This window comes from Erpetoichthys calabaricus, chromosome 2, assembly GCF_900747795.2.
Source record: "Erpetoichthys calabaricus chromosome 2, fErpCal1.3, whole genome shotgun sequence".
In the NCBI taxonomy this organism is placed as follows: Eukaryota; Metazoa; Chordata; class Cladistia; order Polypteriformes; family Polypteridae; genus Erpetoichthys; species Erpetoichthys calabaricus.
In genome coordinates, this window is record NC_041395.2 from 282,916,771 (window position 1) to 282,936,496 (window position 19,726).

General features: G+C 37.3%; 1 protein-coding gene across 1 annotated transcript; it reads left to right on the forward strand.

The window, feature by feature from the left end:
- The first annotated feature begins 2,406 nt into the window (after positions 1-2,406).
- On the forward strand, positions 2,407-19,572 carry exosc1 (exosome component 1). Its single transcript, XM_028795648.2, has 8 exons — positions 2,407-2,502; positions 8,985-9,100; positions 10,445-10,519; positions 13,636-13,724; positions 15,215-15,248; positions 15,648-15,698; positions 18,858-18,942; positions 19,159-19,572. The coding sequence occupies exons 1-8, from the start codon at positions 2,475-2,477 to the stop codon at positions 19,263-19,265; spliced, it is 585 nt and encodes a 194-aa protein (XP_028651481.2). The 5' UTR covers positions 2,407-2,474; the 3' UTR covers positions 19,266-19,572.
- The last annotated feature ends 154 nt before the right edge of the window (positions 19,573-19,726 follow it).

Genomic DNA, 19,726 nt, shown 5'->3' on the forward strand with positions numbered 1-19,726 from the left:
AGACTAACTCTGAAGTGGGCCAAGGTGCTGGTAAATGATGATTATTGGCCCATCACTGGTGATAACACATTCATCCAAATCTACATCCACTACCACCACATAGCAGTGGGTAAATAAAAATGGGAGAAACCATTAACTAAGAAATTGAAACAGCTGCCGTCATAATTAATGTATGTATGCTAGTTACCTTGCACTATTTAGAAAGCGAAATAGGCTATAATTTACTGGATAAAATATAGCACAAAAGACATTTTATTTTACTGTAAATAATAAATATACTGTATGCTCTGAGAATTTGCAAGTAAGGGAGGTATGCTAATCATGGTGCTGGAGAATTGAAACGAGTTGTGTGTCGATTTGTACATGCAAGTCAGAATTTCATTGTAGTTTGTACATGTGACAATACAAACCATATAAACATATATGATATAGGAATAATCTCAGCAACAGTCCCACAAACTATGCTGAAATAATGGATTTTCTACTTTTTTTTAAATGGGAAGACCAAAGTGCCTCTTGAGAGATTCTGAGAGACAGATAGAACTTTATCTGTCACCAGGGGGAAAATAGGCTTTTTACAGAGGCTTTTTAAATAGATAGATAGACAGATATACACTTTGGTCTGAACAAAGAAGAAAATTAAAAATAAAGAAAACTCATTTGGCTGTCGCAATCATAGTGTGGCATTAGTCTGATGGCAGGCTCTATTGTTGGCATGGAGCTGGACAGTTTAACATCTGTGGCAGAGCGAAGGGCGCTCAGCAGGCTCCTATCAATTATGGAGAATCCACTGCATCCACTAAATAATGTCATCTCCAGACAGAAGAGCAGCTTCAGCGACAGACTGCTGTCACTGTCCTGCTCCACAGACAGATTGAGGAGATCGTTCCTCCCCCAAACTATGCGACTCTTTAATTCCACCAGGGGGGGTAAACGTTAATATTTAACATTACACATAGTTATTGTCTGTTTTTTTCACCTGTATTATTATCATTCTTTAATTTAATATTATTTATTGTATCAGTATGCTGCTGCTGAAGAATGTGAATTTCCCATTGGGATTAATAAAGTATCTATCATCTATCTATCTATCTATCTATCTATCTATCTATCTATCTATCTATCTATCTATCTATCTATCTATCTATCTATCTATTGCTGTTGGTATAAAGGTGACCCAGTAGTGTTTCTTGACACACTTCTGCTGAATAGTTTGTTGGCCGAAAGTATTCAATGTGTGTATGTCAGAGAGAGGATGTGTAGCATTGTTCATGATTGCACTCAGTTTTGTTTCAACTCTCCTTTGCTACTACTTCTGAACAAATCCAAATCATATTATATAATATCATCTACTGTTGAAACCTGCTCTGTACTTGTAATATTTCTACTGCACTATTATACTGTATTGAGGATTACATGTTTTCCGTTTTGTATATTGTATTGTATTTACCCCCTTTTTTTGACACCCACTACACACCCAACCTACCTGGAAAGGGGTCTCTCTTTGAACTGCCTTTCCCAAGGTTTCTTCCATTTTTTCCTTACAAGGTTTTTTTGGGAGTTTTTTCCTTGTCTTCTGAGAGAGTCAAGGCTGTCAAAAGGGCAGGACCTGTTAAAGCCCATTGCGCACTCCTTATGTGATTTTGAGCTAAACAAAAACACATTTAATGTATTGCATTGTACTACTTCCGGGGGAGGGGGGGGGGGGCAGAGTGTGTCTTATAACTGAGCTTGCCCTTATAATAAGGTTGTTGATACAGTGGCCCTTTCTTGTTACCAGCCCAGCACAACACAGCGTAGAAAATCACAGTTGTAGTAAATGTGAAGGATGTCACTTCAAACATTACAGGACATCAGTCTCAAAAACGACATAGTTATATTCATTGCTCGTTCTAATAGGCGAGAACAACCAAATAAATCTTTACCTCAAGTTAATCTTTTCAGTGGCGTCGTCAAACCTTTATTCACTGGGAAGGGCGCTATATAAATAAGACGCTTTAAAGCAGTGCAGCATACCGCTCTTGGTCAGGATGACAGCTGCAACTCCTGCTCCTGGAAATTCCAGGTTTCTTTTTAATATAACGGGGACCGACCTGGAATATTCCAACAAACACAAAAGCAAAACACATTACTTGACCACACGCACGGTCCAGACCAGCACTGTACAATAATCCAAAATAATTTTTAACTTTAAGTAAGTTAGTGAAAGTGCATGCGACGCGGCAGACAGAAGCGGAGTTCGAACACTACACACAATACAAAAGACCATTACATCCATCATTATAATATTGTTTCAGAAAGTTACATTATTGGCATACAACTATGTTTAAAACCACCATTGCAATCAGACAACTAGCCCGGTTAATATGACGATGACGTCATTACAGGAAACAGACGTTTTGTCATCGGTTCAGCCAATCACAGTGCACGTCATTACGATTGGGCGTCTAGCGAGCGAAGCATGCGCAGTTAACATGTCTCCGTGGAAGGTGTGTGTTCCTGGTAAGTGTGTGAACCATGAAAATGAGCTTTTGAAAATAATAATAATTATTATAGAAGATGCATATGTATTAGTCGGCAGTGTAGACAGGGTTCTGATATTGGTGGAGAAGGTTCCAGTGCTTGGATATCGCCTCACGCTTGCATTGTGCTTAGATACTCAACACACAAACCGGTGGGATTGTGTAGTCGGAATACATTTACAAATTTTAAAAAGCACCACTTTGCTTAATTTGCATTTGTGTGTATCGGGTTTAGTGTTAGAGCTGACATTGTTAAATCGCGTTATTATGTGATATCTTCGCTGTTGGAAGGCTACATTCTTTATAAAATGATTAATCTCGGATAACAGTAATCGTAAGAAGGAACTACACGTGGTCACCACTAATTGTTACTTTAGAATCTGAACGGTTGTGGCTCACTAATTTTATTGTAATCGGCTTCCGTTGTAAATTTCTGACTTTTTAAAATTAATGTTTATCTCTCGTTAGTCACCATGCATACCACTACGTTGCAAAATTGTGTAAGTTAAGTTGATTGCTGAATATGAATTAGTCTCATCACTGGTGTAACTAGAATTTGATGGGTCTTAATGCAAAAAAACTAAACCGGACCTCCTCATGGCTGCGTAATTAAATTAAATCCGATTAAAATATAACCACAGTTAATGAGATACATCCAGCATATAAAGATACATGAAAAATCAAGAGTTATAATTACAGAGCATAGGGTTTTAAGGATGATCACAGTGTTAACCTTTTCATTCCGATGTCAAATAGGCATGCATGTTAATAATGTAAATAATAAGCTTTGCGATGAACAACCATGCAGTCGCCATGGAGCCCCCTTGCACAGCTTGTAGTTACACTACCGACGTACATAGGAGTTTAAGTGTTTGTACCCAGGTCTGCCAAGGACTGGAGTAAACATTGTAAGCAAGTGGAAGTAGTAGTAGTACTGCTTGTGCAGCGGACTCAACAAGGTACTAAAGACGTTAGACAGGGTATTTAACTGTTGTTCCTGTCAAAGGACTTTAAGCTTGGTTATTATTTTACGGTTTTATTTATTATGTTCCTTTGATTAGTAAAATGCTGCATGGTAGATCTTCTGATGAAATGGCTAGCCACTTTGTGCAACTAACTTGTTAAAAAGCTTTGGTTTTAAGAGATATGTATTCCAAGCATATGGAAGTTTCCCCAGAAAAATCCGTTTATTCACTTCAAAATGATTACATTTTTAAAATCAAATAGACAGCTGTGGTGGGTATTCCACAAAGCACACTTAGCAAATAACCCTCACTTTAATTAACTTGCTGGGCTTATCTGAGCTGGATTTGGTTCCAAAAGAGGATTAGGACAGGTCGCATTTAGTAACTGCAGAAACCAAGTGTCATATCTTAGCCTGCTCTGATGACAAGCAAAACCATCAGATAGTCTGATGTCTTGTGTTTTGCATACCATGACAGAATGGGGAAAAAAGAACAAATTGCAGCTGAACTTGCTGTACATGTTAAAAAATTTATATAGCCATGTCTCTGTCAGACAGCACATTATTGGCTGTTGAAAAATGGGGTGAACACCTCATTGCCTGGTCCTCTTTCCCACTGTCCTTTCATACCAGACTAGCTATCCTTAAAATGGGTAGTTTCACGACTTAACCATGTTAGCACCCTGCTACCTTACTTGCCCCAACTAATTATTGGCCCAATATTAAGTCCTTATATTGTGTATTTTTGTGGAACAAGAGAAGCCTGGCACTTAAACATCTTCTTCTCTTTGTCCCACATCTAATTAGAGGAATATCCACCAGTCACTGAGTCATTGTGTTGAGTCCTGTTTTGAACTGGCTTTTGCCTACTGATTTTCATTGTTGCTTTTAATTGAATGTATCATCGCTGCTCCCAGACCTCTTTCTACTCTACCTGTCACTTCACTGAAATTAAAATCTCAGAAATTACACCTTGGCCCAATAATTTCTTGCACGTCAAGTATTTAGTATAAAGTGCAAAGATGGAAGGAATAATGCTTACCCTGGCATCTTCAAAATCCTGTTTTTTCATAGTCCGGCTCTATGTATTGGAAGTAAACCAGTGTCTTCCCCACTGTCCAAACGAGGCATCTCCATGCCCCAAGACATTTTTGATGAGTCTGGTCTTTGCACATTTCAGTATAACTGTGGCATTCATTAATAGATCAGATCAGTCCTCAAGGCCTGTTAAATGTCTTTATGTTTTCCACCTCACACCCACCCCATTAATCAAATTATACTCCTCAATATTTCAGACTGCAAAACCAATATCAGCCTATAGGCGTTTTTATGAGATGCTTCACATCATGCTTTTCCTGTTGAATCAATTTGGCAATGTGATCTATCCATGGCCTCTCCTCTCCAATGGTGTATTACTGATGGTGTATTACTGTATTTCTAAAAACATTATTATCCCAGCTATAAAACTAATCTGCAAAAAATGTAAAATGATGTTTGTGCATAATTATATTCAACCCCACATAAATGATTTATGGGCTTCATGGGATACCCTTGTACCATTTGTGTTAGTCTTGGGCAGTAGGAACTTTTATTCACGTTATGGGAATGACCCATCATAGCTACTTTTTGGTCTAGTGTTTCCTCTTTTCTGTCTTCCATTCTTGTTGTTAATATTCCTCTCTTGCCTTGTCATTTTCTTTTGCTTGATCTTTCCTTCCTCTCACTTCTCTAACAGAGGTTATTCTCCCTTGGATCTCTTGCTGCAGAATCTATTTTAATAACCAGTTTGAAATTCAGACTTTTTGCCATTCTCAGTTTTCAAAGCCTCTTTTCTTATTTTAACCCTATTAGAGTTATCAGCAGCGAGGACTAATGAGTTAATCTTAGGAAGTGGCAGCATTGGGTGAAAGGCATTCAAAACCAGGTGTTAAGTGGTCAACACTTACTGAACTGATATATAAATCACTTCAAGGGTGTGTCTTTCAAGATGAGTTTAAGCTGGAGTTGCTTTATACTTGAAACAGTGCTTGGGTGAGGCGAGCCTGTTATTTATTGAAATAAAAGACTTCTCTTTTTAGTTTGGCTGGCTAAGCCAGTTGTTGCTGGCTTTCTGTTTAAATGACAGGACAAAAATTGTATTTGCCAGTTTACTCCAGAGTCTCTGTTTCCTCGTGCTTAGCTGTTTTAAACTGTAGTGTGATGATGATCTGTCTTGAGCTGGTTTCTTGCTTTGCCTCCTACCCATGTTCAGAGTATAGATGAATAAATAGAGATGAACTGTATGCAGTGGAGCAATAAAGGGTTCATTGCAGGGAGCCAGAGACTGTTCTGGTGTACATACACATAAAGTACAAGTAATTTTGATATTCAAGCCTAGTCTCTAATCAACCCTTGCTAGCAAAGCAGTCAGAAATAACAAGTGAAGTGGTCAAACCTAGGGTAGAACAACAAATCATAGTTGTACAAATTTAGGAAAAACCTTCTTAAATGCAAGAAATAATAAAACACATATTAAAGATCTATCAAAATCAAGATGTGTACCATACTGGGAGATTTGGATCTCATGACATCCCTAATACAAATCATTGTAAAGACCTCCAGGATTTTAAGTTATGTTTCTCTAAACTTGGGAGAAAACCCCATTGTTATAGAATGTGAAGTAATGTATATCACAGCACTTAATGTCATGCCTTGGTAGGTCCCAGTGTGAGTATATTCTTTCAGCTTTGTAATTGTGAATGTTTTGATGTGCCAATTGCCTTTCTGCTGTTTGTCTTCCTACTCTTCTGAAAGCTAACTTAAAAAGCATAGTAAAGTGTTCTTCATGAATAGTGACGACTTCCTATTCAATGTTCCTCTCTCCCTCTTTGCTTTTTGTGTAGGACATTCAATTAAGTTTAATACGTGTGTACTAAAGTTCACCCAACCATTCTTCTGTTAACATCTTATGTGGGTGGCCCTTGAGTGCTGTCATCTTGCAGCAGACAACAAAAACAGCTGTGGGTGCAAGTACAGTATGTAAAGCTAGACATGCCTGCATAAACCTAGGTCTGTGCGGCACCCCATCTACTGGACTCCTGCGGAAATGCAGAGTGCGGCAGAAATTAAAAATCTTCACTGGTTACAGAAAAGTGATAAAATGAAACCGAGTGATTGTAACGATTGTACAGCTGACATTGGTTGAGGAGGTTGAAGGTGATGGTTTAAACTATGTTGTTGAGGTCATCTTTAAAAGACAGTAGTTGGAGCACTTAGAAAAGCAATAGAAATCTTGTAATGCACTGTCACTTAAAAGTGTGACTGATATTAACTTTGCTGCATCTTGTGCATTTATTTTAAATTTAAAGGTAAAGTATTAAGCTGGAACTGTGTAACCTTTGCTAGCTTATCATAAATAGAGAAATGTGCTTTATATAATGGTTGTTGATAAGCCATGTTCATTGTTGATAAGCCATGTTCATTACTTAAGTTGACAGTTTTGTCACAAGATGAGCACAGGTTTTTCTGTCAGGTATTTTTTTAAACCTTTGATATAAAGCTGATGATGTAACTTTTGAAAACAGTTTGGTAAGAAAGATTACATCCATCCATTATCCAACCCACTATATCCGAACTACAGGGTCACTGGGGTCTGCTGGAGCCAATCCCAGCCAACACAGGGCACAAGGCAGGAAGCAAACCTCAGGCAGGGCGCCAGCCCACCGCAGGGCACACACACACACACCAAGCACACACACTAGGGACAATTTAGGATCGCCAATGAACCTAACCTGCATGTCTTTGGACTGTGGGAGGAAACCGGAGCGCCCGGAGGAAACCCACACAGACATGGGGAGAACATGCAAACTCCACACGGGGAGGACCCAGGAAGCGAACCCAGGTCTCCTAACTGCGAGGCAGCAGCGCTACCACTGCACCACCGTGCTGCCCAAGAAAGATTACAGAGCCAGAAAATGGTATTGTAAGATAATTGAAGAAAGCTTGACATTTTGTTAGGTGTACCTTTAAAAGTGAATTAGAAAACATTTGTCCTTATCAGCATTATTACTTATATATCATAGTAAATGTACACATACCTGTAGTTGGTGTAAATGAGACACTGGGAGAAAATTAGATGTGTAAAAGTGAAGGAAAGCAGATACCTTTGGTCACACATAGCTGCACAAGTATTTAGCTTAATTTTTGGTTCTCTGAACAAATTCAAAAGTGGAACATCTTTGCCAAAATGTGCACTATCCTTTTTGGAGAAAACCTACTGTATTGTGTGTATTTCATAGCAAAAGCAGTATCAAGGTTGGATGATTCTTCAGGAGAATATTAGGTCATTGTGACTGATCCTGAAATAATCCATTCATTCTTGAGAACCCACGACTGTCACAAACTTAACACATTTACACAAGTTGGAATGGGCCAAAATTCCACAACTTTAACTGGCAGAGATTGTTAACTGCTGGCAAGGACTGATTTCAGTTATAATTGCTGAAAGTGGCACCACCAGTTATCGAATACAAGGAGGTAATAAGTTTTTTTCTCCACTGATATTGGGTGATATATTACTTTTTCCTTAATAAAGAAGTGAACATTAAAATTTAATTTGGGTACATTTACTTAACAGTAGGTTTTGGAGTTTGTTACAGCACACTGAGCTTGATCTCAGTGTAAAGCACTATGCAAAAATAAACTGGAAGAGCAAGATGAAGATCTGATAACAATTTACAGTTAAAACAGTGATAAAGAAAGTGAAAGGGGGAAGAACTTTTTCATGGTGGTGGTGTACTTGGCACTCATAAAAATTCTAAATCTTTTTTTTTGATATATAGTAGTCCTTCACTTTTATAGTTGCTTTAGTTTATTTTGCCAATTGCCTTGTGACAGTGCCTAAATTATAAACTTTTCTAAAAACTGAATGCATGACATTAACAAGCTTTTTTTTCTTTTCTGATGGTATGATGCCCCATTTTTGCCTGGTGCATAAACAGTATAATAAAGAAATTCTGCAGCCTTTCTGTCAGTACTAACTTAAGTCTCCACTGTGTTTGTTAAGTACTCATTGCCAGTCTATATATAATAATATAATATACTCGTATATAATCCAACACACATCTGTTTGACAAAAAATACACATTTTCCCAATCAAGACATTACTTATTAATGTAACAGTAAAAAAAATGTTTTGGTGTACAACAGGAAAATTTAGTGGCAACAATTTTTTAAGTAAATGTAATTTCATTCCCACCTTTTCTAACTGCATTGTTGTCTACTGTTAATAAAATTGTAAATGTTGAAATAAAGCAGTTCTTTGATTAACCAAATCCTGACTATTGACTTCCGTCTCATTTTTTTAATATTGCCTAAAAAGAAATGCTGCTGCATCTTTGGTTTGGGACAATCTTTGATAAAGCATGACCTTTCTTCAGCCTTGAGAAAGGCTATTTGTGTATGCCTTATGATAGTGTTTGTAGTTTATACAAATTTACTGTGTAACTTTATTTTTATAGGTGAAAGATTGTGTAGCACGGAAGTCTGTAAAGCTGGAAGTGGGACCTACATTCGACACAGCTTTATCTTTGCCTCTCTTGCAGGCTATGTGGTAAAGAAGAATGAGGGAGAAGAGGTAGGCAGTTCAGCAGTAAGAAAGGGATGTAAAAAGCAGTGCTTGTGTAGCACAATTGCTTCTTATTAATGTATATAGATACCCATTAGAGCTGGAACATAGGAGAGTAAAAATAAATAGAAAGGTGTGAACATTTCCATTCAGTATGGATGACATGCTGCCTTTATATTATTTTTTATTATTTATTTTTACTCTTTGTATGTCTGTAAAGCAAGAGAACCGGTTATAAGCCTTCGCTATTGCGTAAAACACATATGAAGAAATAGAATCTTTCAAATGAATGTGACTCTTGGAAATACAGCCCTTGAGAGAAACGGGATTGTCTGCACACAGAATTATGTAATCCAAGAGAAAGCAACAAAGGGCATGCTTTACAATGCCTCTTTTTACCTGTAATGCATATAACCGAGCCAAAACCATTTGTGATTGCTTATACATGTTAAACACAGTCATTTTTCTTTCCCCCCAGTAATGTTTTTTTGTCCATACCCATCTGCCATTTATATATATGTATGTATTATATATATGTGTATATTCTAGATATGTAGATATATGTATGTATGTATATAAAAGAAGGTTGCTTTTTGGGTGGAAGGCAGAACTAGACACTGAAGAGCAAAGATGTTACCTTCGTATCAAAGGTCCATAAAAGTTAAAGCTGTGTTCTTTTCAGTAGTAATGAATGTTTGTAAGAGTTAGACTATAATGATGGCTGAGCCCCAAAAAATTGATGCTTTTGAGTTGATGAAAGAAACTGAACAAAACTGCTTCCTGGAAGTTCTGATAATAAAGTCAAAACTCAAATACTTCAGTTTAAAATGCGAACACAGGATTCATTAGACAAAAGTTGCCGATGCTGGGAAAGATCAAATGCAAGAGGAAAAGGGGACAGCAGAGGATGAGATGAATAGGGGATATTACTGAAACAACATGACCTTGAGGGAACTTGGAAAAGTTCATGAGGTCACATTGGTGAGAGACAAATGAAATGAACAGAATTATAACATATACAATTTTGTACATATGTACAGTATAACTCTTTTAAACATATATACAAAAATGGCAGTGTTTCCATCACTCAAATTATTAGAGCCGATTGCTTTAAATGCAATCTGCTAATCCCAAGGTATTTGTTTTCTTAACACCTATGTCAACATAGTTATTGGAAGTAAAGAATGCGGAAATCATCTTAACAGTGGATACAAGTTTTAAACCCATTAAAGTGTAGGTTAAATAAGAAGACCATCAGAACACTTTTTTTCTTCTTTTTAGAGGATTTTGAAAATAACTGTTAATAATCAAAAACAGAATAAGCAAAATGTACAAATGTGCTTTTTATTGTAGCTGCCAGTGATCTCAGTGGCCAGAGAAACAGAAGCCCAGCTATTGCCTGATGTAAATGCAATAGTAACATGTAAGGTAAGCCTGACAGCTAAATGTTTTGTGTATGTATCTTTGTATATCAAAATCAATAATAAATGTGTAATGTTACAAATGCAGTGTTCTATATAACTTTTAATGTAATGCTTTTCCTGATGATAACTACATTTAAACAGTACACTCGTTAGTAAACATGGAAAATGCTGCTTTAATACATTTGTTTTTGCTATTGGCTTAGTAACATTGGCTCATGACTGCTTATACTGTATATTTACATACATTTTGCATTCTAAACAGACTGTTGTTAGTAGAATAATTATTTTAGAATGTGTTGATAATTTTGAAAAAGACTAAATTAGCGTAAGCCAACCTAATTCATGGTGTTCACAAGAATTATAATGATTTACTTCATGAGGTAAACAAGAATAGTTGTATCAGATATTTGAAATATTATAATTTGTGCTTCAGTTTTAAATGTTTAAAGTCTAAATATCCTCTACTGTAATAGAAATTTGTCATTTTTCACCCTCTGATAGAGGTCCATAGATGGCTAGATCCCTAGTAAAGGATCAAAATGACATTGAAACAGTCTAAAATGACACCACACATACTTATATTTGAAATTTGTCAAGATTAACCTTCTGGGAGAGGCTCTTAGAGGCCTAGGTCCACCTGTAAATAATCAGATATCAAAAGTATTATCATAGCTGCGATCAGTAACCTCAAAATGACACTCCACATGCCCATATTACCAATTCCCATATTTTCAACATTTTGTGAAAAGAAGTAACTTTGACCTCTTTTATACCATTAGGGTGTGAGCCCCTGAGGTCGGTTGATGTGGCATGCACAATTTAAAGTGCTACTAATCATTTTTACTAGAGACACCTATTGGTTTACTTTTTAATCATAAGGGTGTAATATCCTGCACAATGTATGGTCCAGAAAGGGCCTAAAATTAGGGGGTTTTGAATCTAGAGGGCCAAAAATAGGGGGAACCCTCAAAAGCTTGCCATCTTGCATAACTAGATGTCAAGACACGTCGAACAGTATATTTTCTTGTACCGGTGAGTCAGGAAAAACCATACCAAGTGTTCATTAATCATTCTTACAGATACTATTCATTTCAAAAACATTTTTTGTGTACTGTCTCTATGCATTATCCATCTATAAGCTAACTTATTTGTCTTTTGGATGAGAGATAAAACCAGAGCAAGATAAATGTGTAAACTGGACACAGGCAGTGATGAGGCCAGGAACAGAACCAAGGTCCCTGGCACTGTGAAGCAGCAGGTGTAACCAGCAAAGAACTGTGCCACCTTTAATTCCGTCCAGGCTGTCTTAGATGGGCACAGAGTAGGGCATGAATTGTAAACATACAGCAGATGAAGCACAATATATACTCTTGTGAAAAAGAAAGTACACCCTCTTTCAATCCCAAAGTTTTATGTATCAGAACATAATAAAATATTCTGGTCCTTGGCAGGTCTTAAAATTAGGTAAAAACAACCTCAGATGAACAACATTACAGGACATATTACACCATGTCATCATTTATTTAACAAAACAAAAACTAAGCCAAAATGCAAAACCAGTGTGTGAAAAATTAAGTTCACCCTTATAGATCCCATGGGAATTTAGAGGGTAAGTAGTAGCTAGGTGCTTCTAATCAAATGCACTTGATTAATTGATCACCAGCAAGTGTGACCACCTCTATAAAAGCAGAAGTTCTGGCAGTTTGCTGGTCTGGAGCATTCAGGTGTGTGTTACAATGATCTTAGAGAAGCAATTGTTGCTCCCCGCCAGTCTTTGAAGGGTTACAAGGCCATTTCCAAATAATTTGAAGTCCATCATTCTACAGTGAGAAAGATTATTCACAAGTGGAAAACATTCAGTTGCCAGTCTTCCGAGGAGTGGATGTCCCAGCAAATTCACCCCAAGGTCAGACCATGCAGTGCTCAGAGAAACTGCAAAAAACCTAAGAGCTACATCTCAGACACCACAGGCCTCATTTAGCATGTTGAATGTTACAGTTCATGACAGCACAATTAGAAAAAGACTGAACAAGTATGGCTAATTTGGAAGGGTTGCCAGGAGAAAACCTCTTCTCTCTAAAAAGAACATGGCAGCACGGCTTAGGTTTGCAAAGTTGAATCTGTACAAGCCACATGACTTCTGGAACAATGTCTTTTGGACAAACAAGACCAAAGTGGAGATGTTTGGCCATAATGCCCAGCACCACATTTGGCGAACACCAAATACAGCATATCAGCACAAACACCTATGGTGGTGGAAGGGTGACGATTTAGGCTTGTTTTGCAGCCAAAGGACTGGGGCATCTTGCAGTAATTTAGTCGACCATGAACTCTTCTTTATTCCAAAGTATTCTAGACTCAAACATGAGGTCATCTGTTCAACAGCTGAAGCTTGGCCGAAATTGGGTCATGCAACAGGACAATAATCCCAAATACACCAGCAAAACTACAACAGAATGGCCAAAAAAGAAAAGAATCATGGCGTTACAACGGCCCAGTCAAAGTCCAGACCTCAACCCAATTGAAATGCCGTGGTGGGACCTTGAGAGAGCTGTGCATAAACGAATTCCCGCAAACCTCAATGAACTGAAGCAACGTTGTAAAAAAGATTGGGCCAGAATTCAACCACAAGAATGTGAGAGACTGATAAAGTCAGACAGAAAACAATTACTTCAAGTTATTCCTGCTAAAGATGGTTCTACAAGCTGTTGAATTTTGGGGTGTACTTAGTTTTTCACACATGGCTTCTCTGTTTTGGCTTCATTATTATTAAACAAATAATGACACGATGGAATCTGTTGTGTGTTGTTTGAAACCTGAGGTTAGACTTAAATTTAGAACCTGGGAAGGAGATGTTTTTTTTTTTATTATTTTATTAAGTTTTAACTTTCTTTTTCATATGACTATAAGAACAATAATTTAATATAAATCATATTAAAAAGTAAATCAATGATGAAAGAACTGTATTGTTAGGGTCTGATAATTTGTTTAGGTTTTAATGTTTGCTTTAGATTTATTACTCAGATTGTAATGCAGATGACAAGAAAGCTCATTTTTAATACAATCCTGCCTAGCACATTTGATTAATGTTAAAAATATTCTTTGTGTTTTTTTTACCAGGTGACTAGTATTAACCCACGGTTTGCAAAGGTTCATATCCTCTATGTTGGCTCAACCCCTTTAAAAAATAAATTCAGAGGAACAATAAGGTATTTCTACATAATAATGTTATAGTAAACTGACTTGAGTTGTTGGTGTTATGCAGTTTGTGTCATAGGAGATGGGTGCCACTGTAGATTCCCATTAGAGGTTGTAAAACACACCTTGGGAACTGGCTGTCCTTTTTAAACAATATGCTGTTAAAACTAAAAAAAAATAAAGTCATGAATCTTGAAAAGGGTGGCCAGTCCATGGTAGTGGTGCTATATTAATTACATTAGGCAGCAGTAAAAAATTTTGCCGTTGCAAACATTTTGAAGTTATTTTACTTTTTTGTGGATGTTAAACACAGAAATGAATACCAATATGCTGTAAGAGAGCTGTGCACAGGAGATGCCCTCGTAAGTTGACAGATCTGGACATTTTTTGCAAGGAGGAGTGGGCAAAAATCAGCAAGTCCAGATGTGCCAAACTGATAAAACTCTTACGCAAAAAGACTTAATGCTGTAATAAAATCAAAAGGTGCTTCAACTAAGTATTAGTTTAAGGGGTGTGCACACTAATGCAACCAGGCGTCTGTAGGTTTTTTTTTTCTCCCTTTTTTCACTAATCATTTTCTGATTTCACCTTCTTTGTATAGATTGCATTTTTTGCAATAAAGGTGGTATAGGTTCTGACAGGATTTGTCTTAAGTTTTATTTTTTTAATTACACAAAATCTGTGATTTTGGCAGGGGTGTGTAGACGCTTTATATCCACTGTATCTTAATGCACATTTACCCTAACATTGTATTAGACAGATATTCAACATTTTGGGCCTAGTAGCATTTGGGAGGATATCGTTCCCTTCCGACACAGAAACAGAATGTTGTTTTAGTCAAAATGGTTGCTTTTCCTTAGGCAACATAATTTGTTTATCTTTCTGCTCTGGTCGTAGAATGTAAGGTTTGGGACATGGCTGTAGAATGTATTGGGCCTCCCCTTGACTTCTACTGACCACAGTGTGCCCTGACATAGCAGTAAAGATACCTTGGCTCCTCTGGGCGGTAGTTTTACTATTGGAGTGGTGCTCTCTGAACAGTTAGTGGACTACTTCTATACATGGTGCCTTGTACAAAGCTAATCTGTTCTCTTTGAACTGCTCCTTTTCTTGAGCAACAGGAAGCCAGATGACTTGCATTACTTCTTGCATGTGGCAGTTAAACCATTTCCTCTGCCATTATCTATAGGCATGGCAGCACATTTATATGCCAGTGATGTCACCATACCTTTTGTATTTGTTTTCAATTATTACTTGCCAGTAAATGAGTGTGAACCTCTGAAAACTCTGCGTTAGAATTAGGAATAAACTAACAGAGTGGTGAGGTAATAAAGCATCAGGAAGCCATTTTATTATTAACAACATAGCAGAAGCCCTAATTATCCACTTCAAAATATGCAAGCAAAATATGATGGTTACAAAAAATTCATAAATCTGAAGTGTACTCTATATTTTTGTGGATAACCTATTACCTTTAAAGTGTCCTCATTATTTCTTTTAGAAAAGAAGATGTAAGAGCTACAGAAAAGGACAAGGTAATTAACATTTTAGTTTTTTCTTTTCAAATTGCACCATTTCATAAAGGAGAGTGAAGGTGATGGAAGTGCATTGGGCTGTACTGGTCATTACAGTCCAGCTGCTTGGCCTTGTGAGTACTTCAGTCCCCACTTAGTCAGATTGTACTGCTGCAGATTTGTCTGTTTGCTGGGTAATTTATCGTGTTTGTCTCCCTCAAGTATTAAGGTATTAATCCTGATACTGTATCATGCATCATACCAAAGGTTCAGCGTAGCCATTTTAATTTGAAGGTCTAAAAATGCACTCAGTCCCATGCTATGTTTAAGTTTTTCAATTAATTTATATTATAGCTATTAGTTGTACTGTGCTTTAAAGGATTCTTTTTTACATTTCTGTGTTTATTGTTTTCTCTTTAGGTGGAGATTTATAAATGTTTCCGACCTGGGGATATTGTCCTAGCAAAAGTTGTATCCTTTTAAAAAAAATATCATGACTTTCAACTTGCACTTGGAATGGGCTTTTATTTTATTGTGAAAAAATTAAGTTGAGGGAACATTCTAAAGTGTATTAAATGAATCTGCTTGGAGTGATGTGCCTCTTCTTGTAGCTGATAAGGACATGTGTCTCCACCTTGGAAAGATACAAAGTTGGTCCTGCTTGATGGTTAGTAACCCCAAAGAGTGTTGTGGGCAGCAGTGGGCCGTCACCTAGTGCTCTCCAGTTCTGCTCTCGGGTTTCTCTCGGTCAGCTCCAGGGTTAGGTTGTCCAGTTCTGGAGTGCACTATTTTTCTATCAAGACACAATGGCTGTTTATTGTTAATTGAACTCTCATTTAACCAAAAGGCTTTCTGCTGGTCCTAATCAGTAATCTCAAAAACTTAATGATGTTATTTATATTTTTAGTGGACATACAGTAAGTCTATCTATTCTTTCTCTGTGTTTCATTGCTTAAATTTCATTCTGTTCTTCAGGTTCAAATTTAATTGTTTTTTTCTATTAGTTAAATAACCATAAGGTGCAAAAGTAGCCTACAGGTAACTAAGACACCTAGGAAGATAAGGATGGGATGATGGAGACAATCTGGTCTGGCAGCATTAAACTCGAGGCAGGAAACAACGCTGGACGGAGTGTCGGTCCATTGCAGGGCCCACTGCCACAGACTGAGCTGATTTGGAATTGTCATTTGACTTAATGTCAAAAATATAAAGCTGTAATATTTTTTAATTTTTGGAAATAGTGTTTTTTCTCCTCAGTGTATTAAAATAAACACAGTAATTTCTAGAAAGACGAAGCAAAAGCAGAATCACATTCTCTAATTAAATGACCTGCTTCGTTAACTATTAGTCTTTAATTAAGAAATGGATTAGAACCAAACAGCCAGAGTGGCCCCGTAGTTTGGTCTTACATGGTGCCAGCTTGACTGATGCAGACAGATGTGAGAATACAAGCTGCTCATGCTGTCTGCCTGCCTGCCTGCCCTTACACATAATCCTTACAAATAATCATTTTATTTAGGAACATCCCTGAGGGATTAAAAGCTTAGTCACAGAGAAAATGAGCGCAGTAGCTCTGGGTTTGTACAAGAGTGCTACCCTGAGATGTCTGTCTCTCCACTGGCTGTAGATCCCTGAATATGCACCTCCTAAATCAGTTTGTTAGTCTCATTATATTAAAACACCTTTCTGACAGTGAACTTAAATACAAGGCTGTTAACATATTTTTTCCCTTATGCTATTACCGCTTTATTCCATCGTCATCTTTGGTTTTTTTTTTTCCATATGTCATTTTTGTTGCTACGGTCATCACGCATCCACGGGACCATAATATTTACTGTGTAGCTAAGAATTTGGTCAGTGAACATTTGTATTACTGTACACTTAGCTTCTTACAAGTTTTACAAAACACATCTTTACAGAAGTACATAATATGCAGTTCGTTTTTTGACTTGCATAATATAAAACATTTTAATTGAATATATACAACATACTTAACCTGTGCCATGTAGTATACATTACCAACAAAAAAAATTAATAGTGATTGTACTGTTTAATAAAAACATGTTCATCTCTTTGTCAAGTCTTTTTATTAGAAGTTATCATTAAGTGCAACTTTTAAAAAGATTGATAAATTGTTAAAGGCCTGAATTAGCATAAGTTGCCCTAATTCAGGGTATTCATAAGAAATTGTAATATTTTATTTCATGAGGAAGAAGTACATAAGAATAGTTGTGTCAAATATTTTAATTATTAAAACGTGTGCTTCAATTTAAAGTCAAAATGTTCTTGATTGTAATAAACTTTGTCATTTTTCACCCTCTGAGAGGGGTCCATATAGGGCTTGATCCATAGTAAAGGATCAAATCAGATACTGTATACAGTATTCATAATCACCGACTTTGAAATAGTCTACTGGAAAGCAATCCCCCCACATAGTAATATTTGAAATGTTATTTTTAACCTTCCGGGGGTCACTCTTAAATGGTGGCTAGCGACACGGGTAAAGAATCCAATATCAAAAATATAGTATTTGTGATCAGCAACCTCTAAATACCACTCGACATGCCTGTATTACAGCTCCCCATTTTTTCAAAGTTCTATAAGTAGTAATTCTGACCCCTCATATCCCATTAGATGGTGAACCCCTGGGGTTGAGTGATGTGGCCTGCACAACTTTTTTACTGCTGACAACCATTGGTCTACTCTTTATCATAAGGGTTTAATTTCCAGCACAAGATATGGTCCAAAATGGCCTACAAATGTTTTTTTGTGGGTCTAGCGGGCTAAAAAGAGGGGGAAACCCCAAAAGATCAATGTCTTGCATCGCACAGGCCAGCCTGTGAGTTATCGGAGACTGATCCTTTGTGAGTCTGTCACCATTAACTGATTCCCAGTTTTAGGGCCACTGGACCAGATGATGTAGCTTTCAAATGTCTCTTAATCTTTGTTACTTGCAAATCCCAGCAGTATCCCTTACAATAAAGGGAAAACTTAAAACTGAGAGCCAAGTCAAGGGGGTCAGCACCCACCCCAGCAAGTGTACATCGGGCAACCAGACACTACAGTGAAAGGCAGCAGCTCCCTGCAAACCTCAGCTGGATTAGCGGTTTAGAAAATGGATGGATAGAAGGATATTTTACTGGCTCATGCAGTAGGATTACAGAGGTCATCGCACAAAAGAGATTTGACGTGCTCATGTGATACCTGATGTCTATACAAGAGGTACTGAAACTGTCAACCCCTTATTAATCCTACCTCCATTTTAAGTCGCTTGATAAGGCTGCCTTTTTTGGGCACGTGTCCTGTAATCATGCATGTTATACTGTATTTATCATGACGGTGTGCCCTCTGTGTGTATAAAGAAAGACTTGGAGTTGTCCACCATTAACACTCCCAAGTCAAGCAAGCAGTGTGGCATAGTGGCTAAAGCTTTAGACCTGAAAAACCGAGGTTGTGGGTTCAAATCCCGTTACTGAAGCTGTGTGCCCTGAGGAAGTCACTTCGCCCGCCTGTGCTCCCATTGGACAAAACAACAACACAACGAGTAACAGTTGTATCTCAGATGCTGCAAGTCACCTTGGATAAAGGCATCAGCCAAATAAGTAAATGTTTTTCTTAACGCCTGAACAGATCTCCTTAGGTGATGTGCAGTCCAACTACCTTCTTACAACGGCAGAGAATGAGCTTGGGGTTGTGGTGGCACATAGTGAGGCAGGTAAGCGGAAACACACAAAATGTATTTTTTGACAGTTTTAGAACAATTATGAAGCAAACTGGAATGGAACGAATTTTAAAGCTAAATTTAAACTGACAGGATAGGTACAGAAAATGTTTACTTAATTGATTTTAAATAGTTGTTTAAAGTCAGTATCTTAACTTTATTATAATCATACTTTTAAAAAGATATGTCATTGTCTTTCTTATGTCGTAGGTGTGCAGATGGTGCCAATCAGCTGGTGTGAAATGCAGTGTCCTAGAACTCACGCAAAAGAGTTTCGGAAAGTGGCACGGGTACAACCTGAATACTTAATGCCATAAAAGCCGAACTGCTTGGATAATGCTGTGCTAATGATTGTGCTTTCATTGTGGAGGATACAAAATGATCAGCCTAACCTGACACTTGATCTGCCATTTGTGACAATAGTTTACCTGCTTGTTATAAAGCTGGACTAAAAAAAGCCTGCGAGAATGTATTTCTGATCAGTGAGGTCCAAGCGTGTGCTGTACGACCAATGGCTTGACGCAGTTTTCCTCAGTAATGATGCTGAAATTCAGCTTTACTATTGATTATGGATCAGTTATTTCATTATTTAATATTTGTTTCTAAATAAAATGAAAGTCAACATTTTTGTGTCTACATTTTCATAATCTCATTAACAGAAGCGCCTGCACAAAAGGTAGTTTTTCAATTACTCACGATTGTTCTTGGATCATCCATTTATTCTCTTTACAAAAATAAATATGTAGGTATTTGGGGACACCATTTAACTCTACATTGC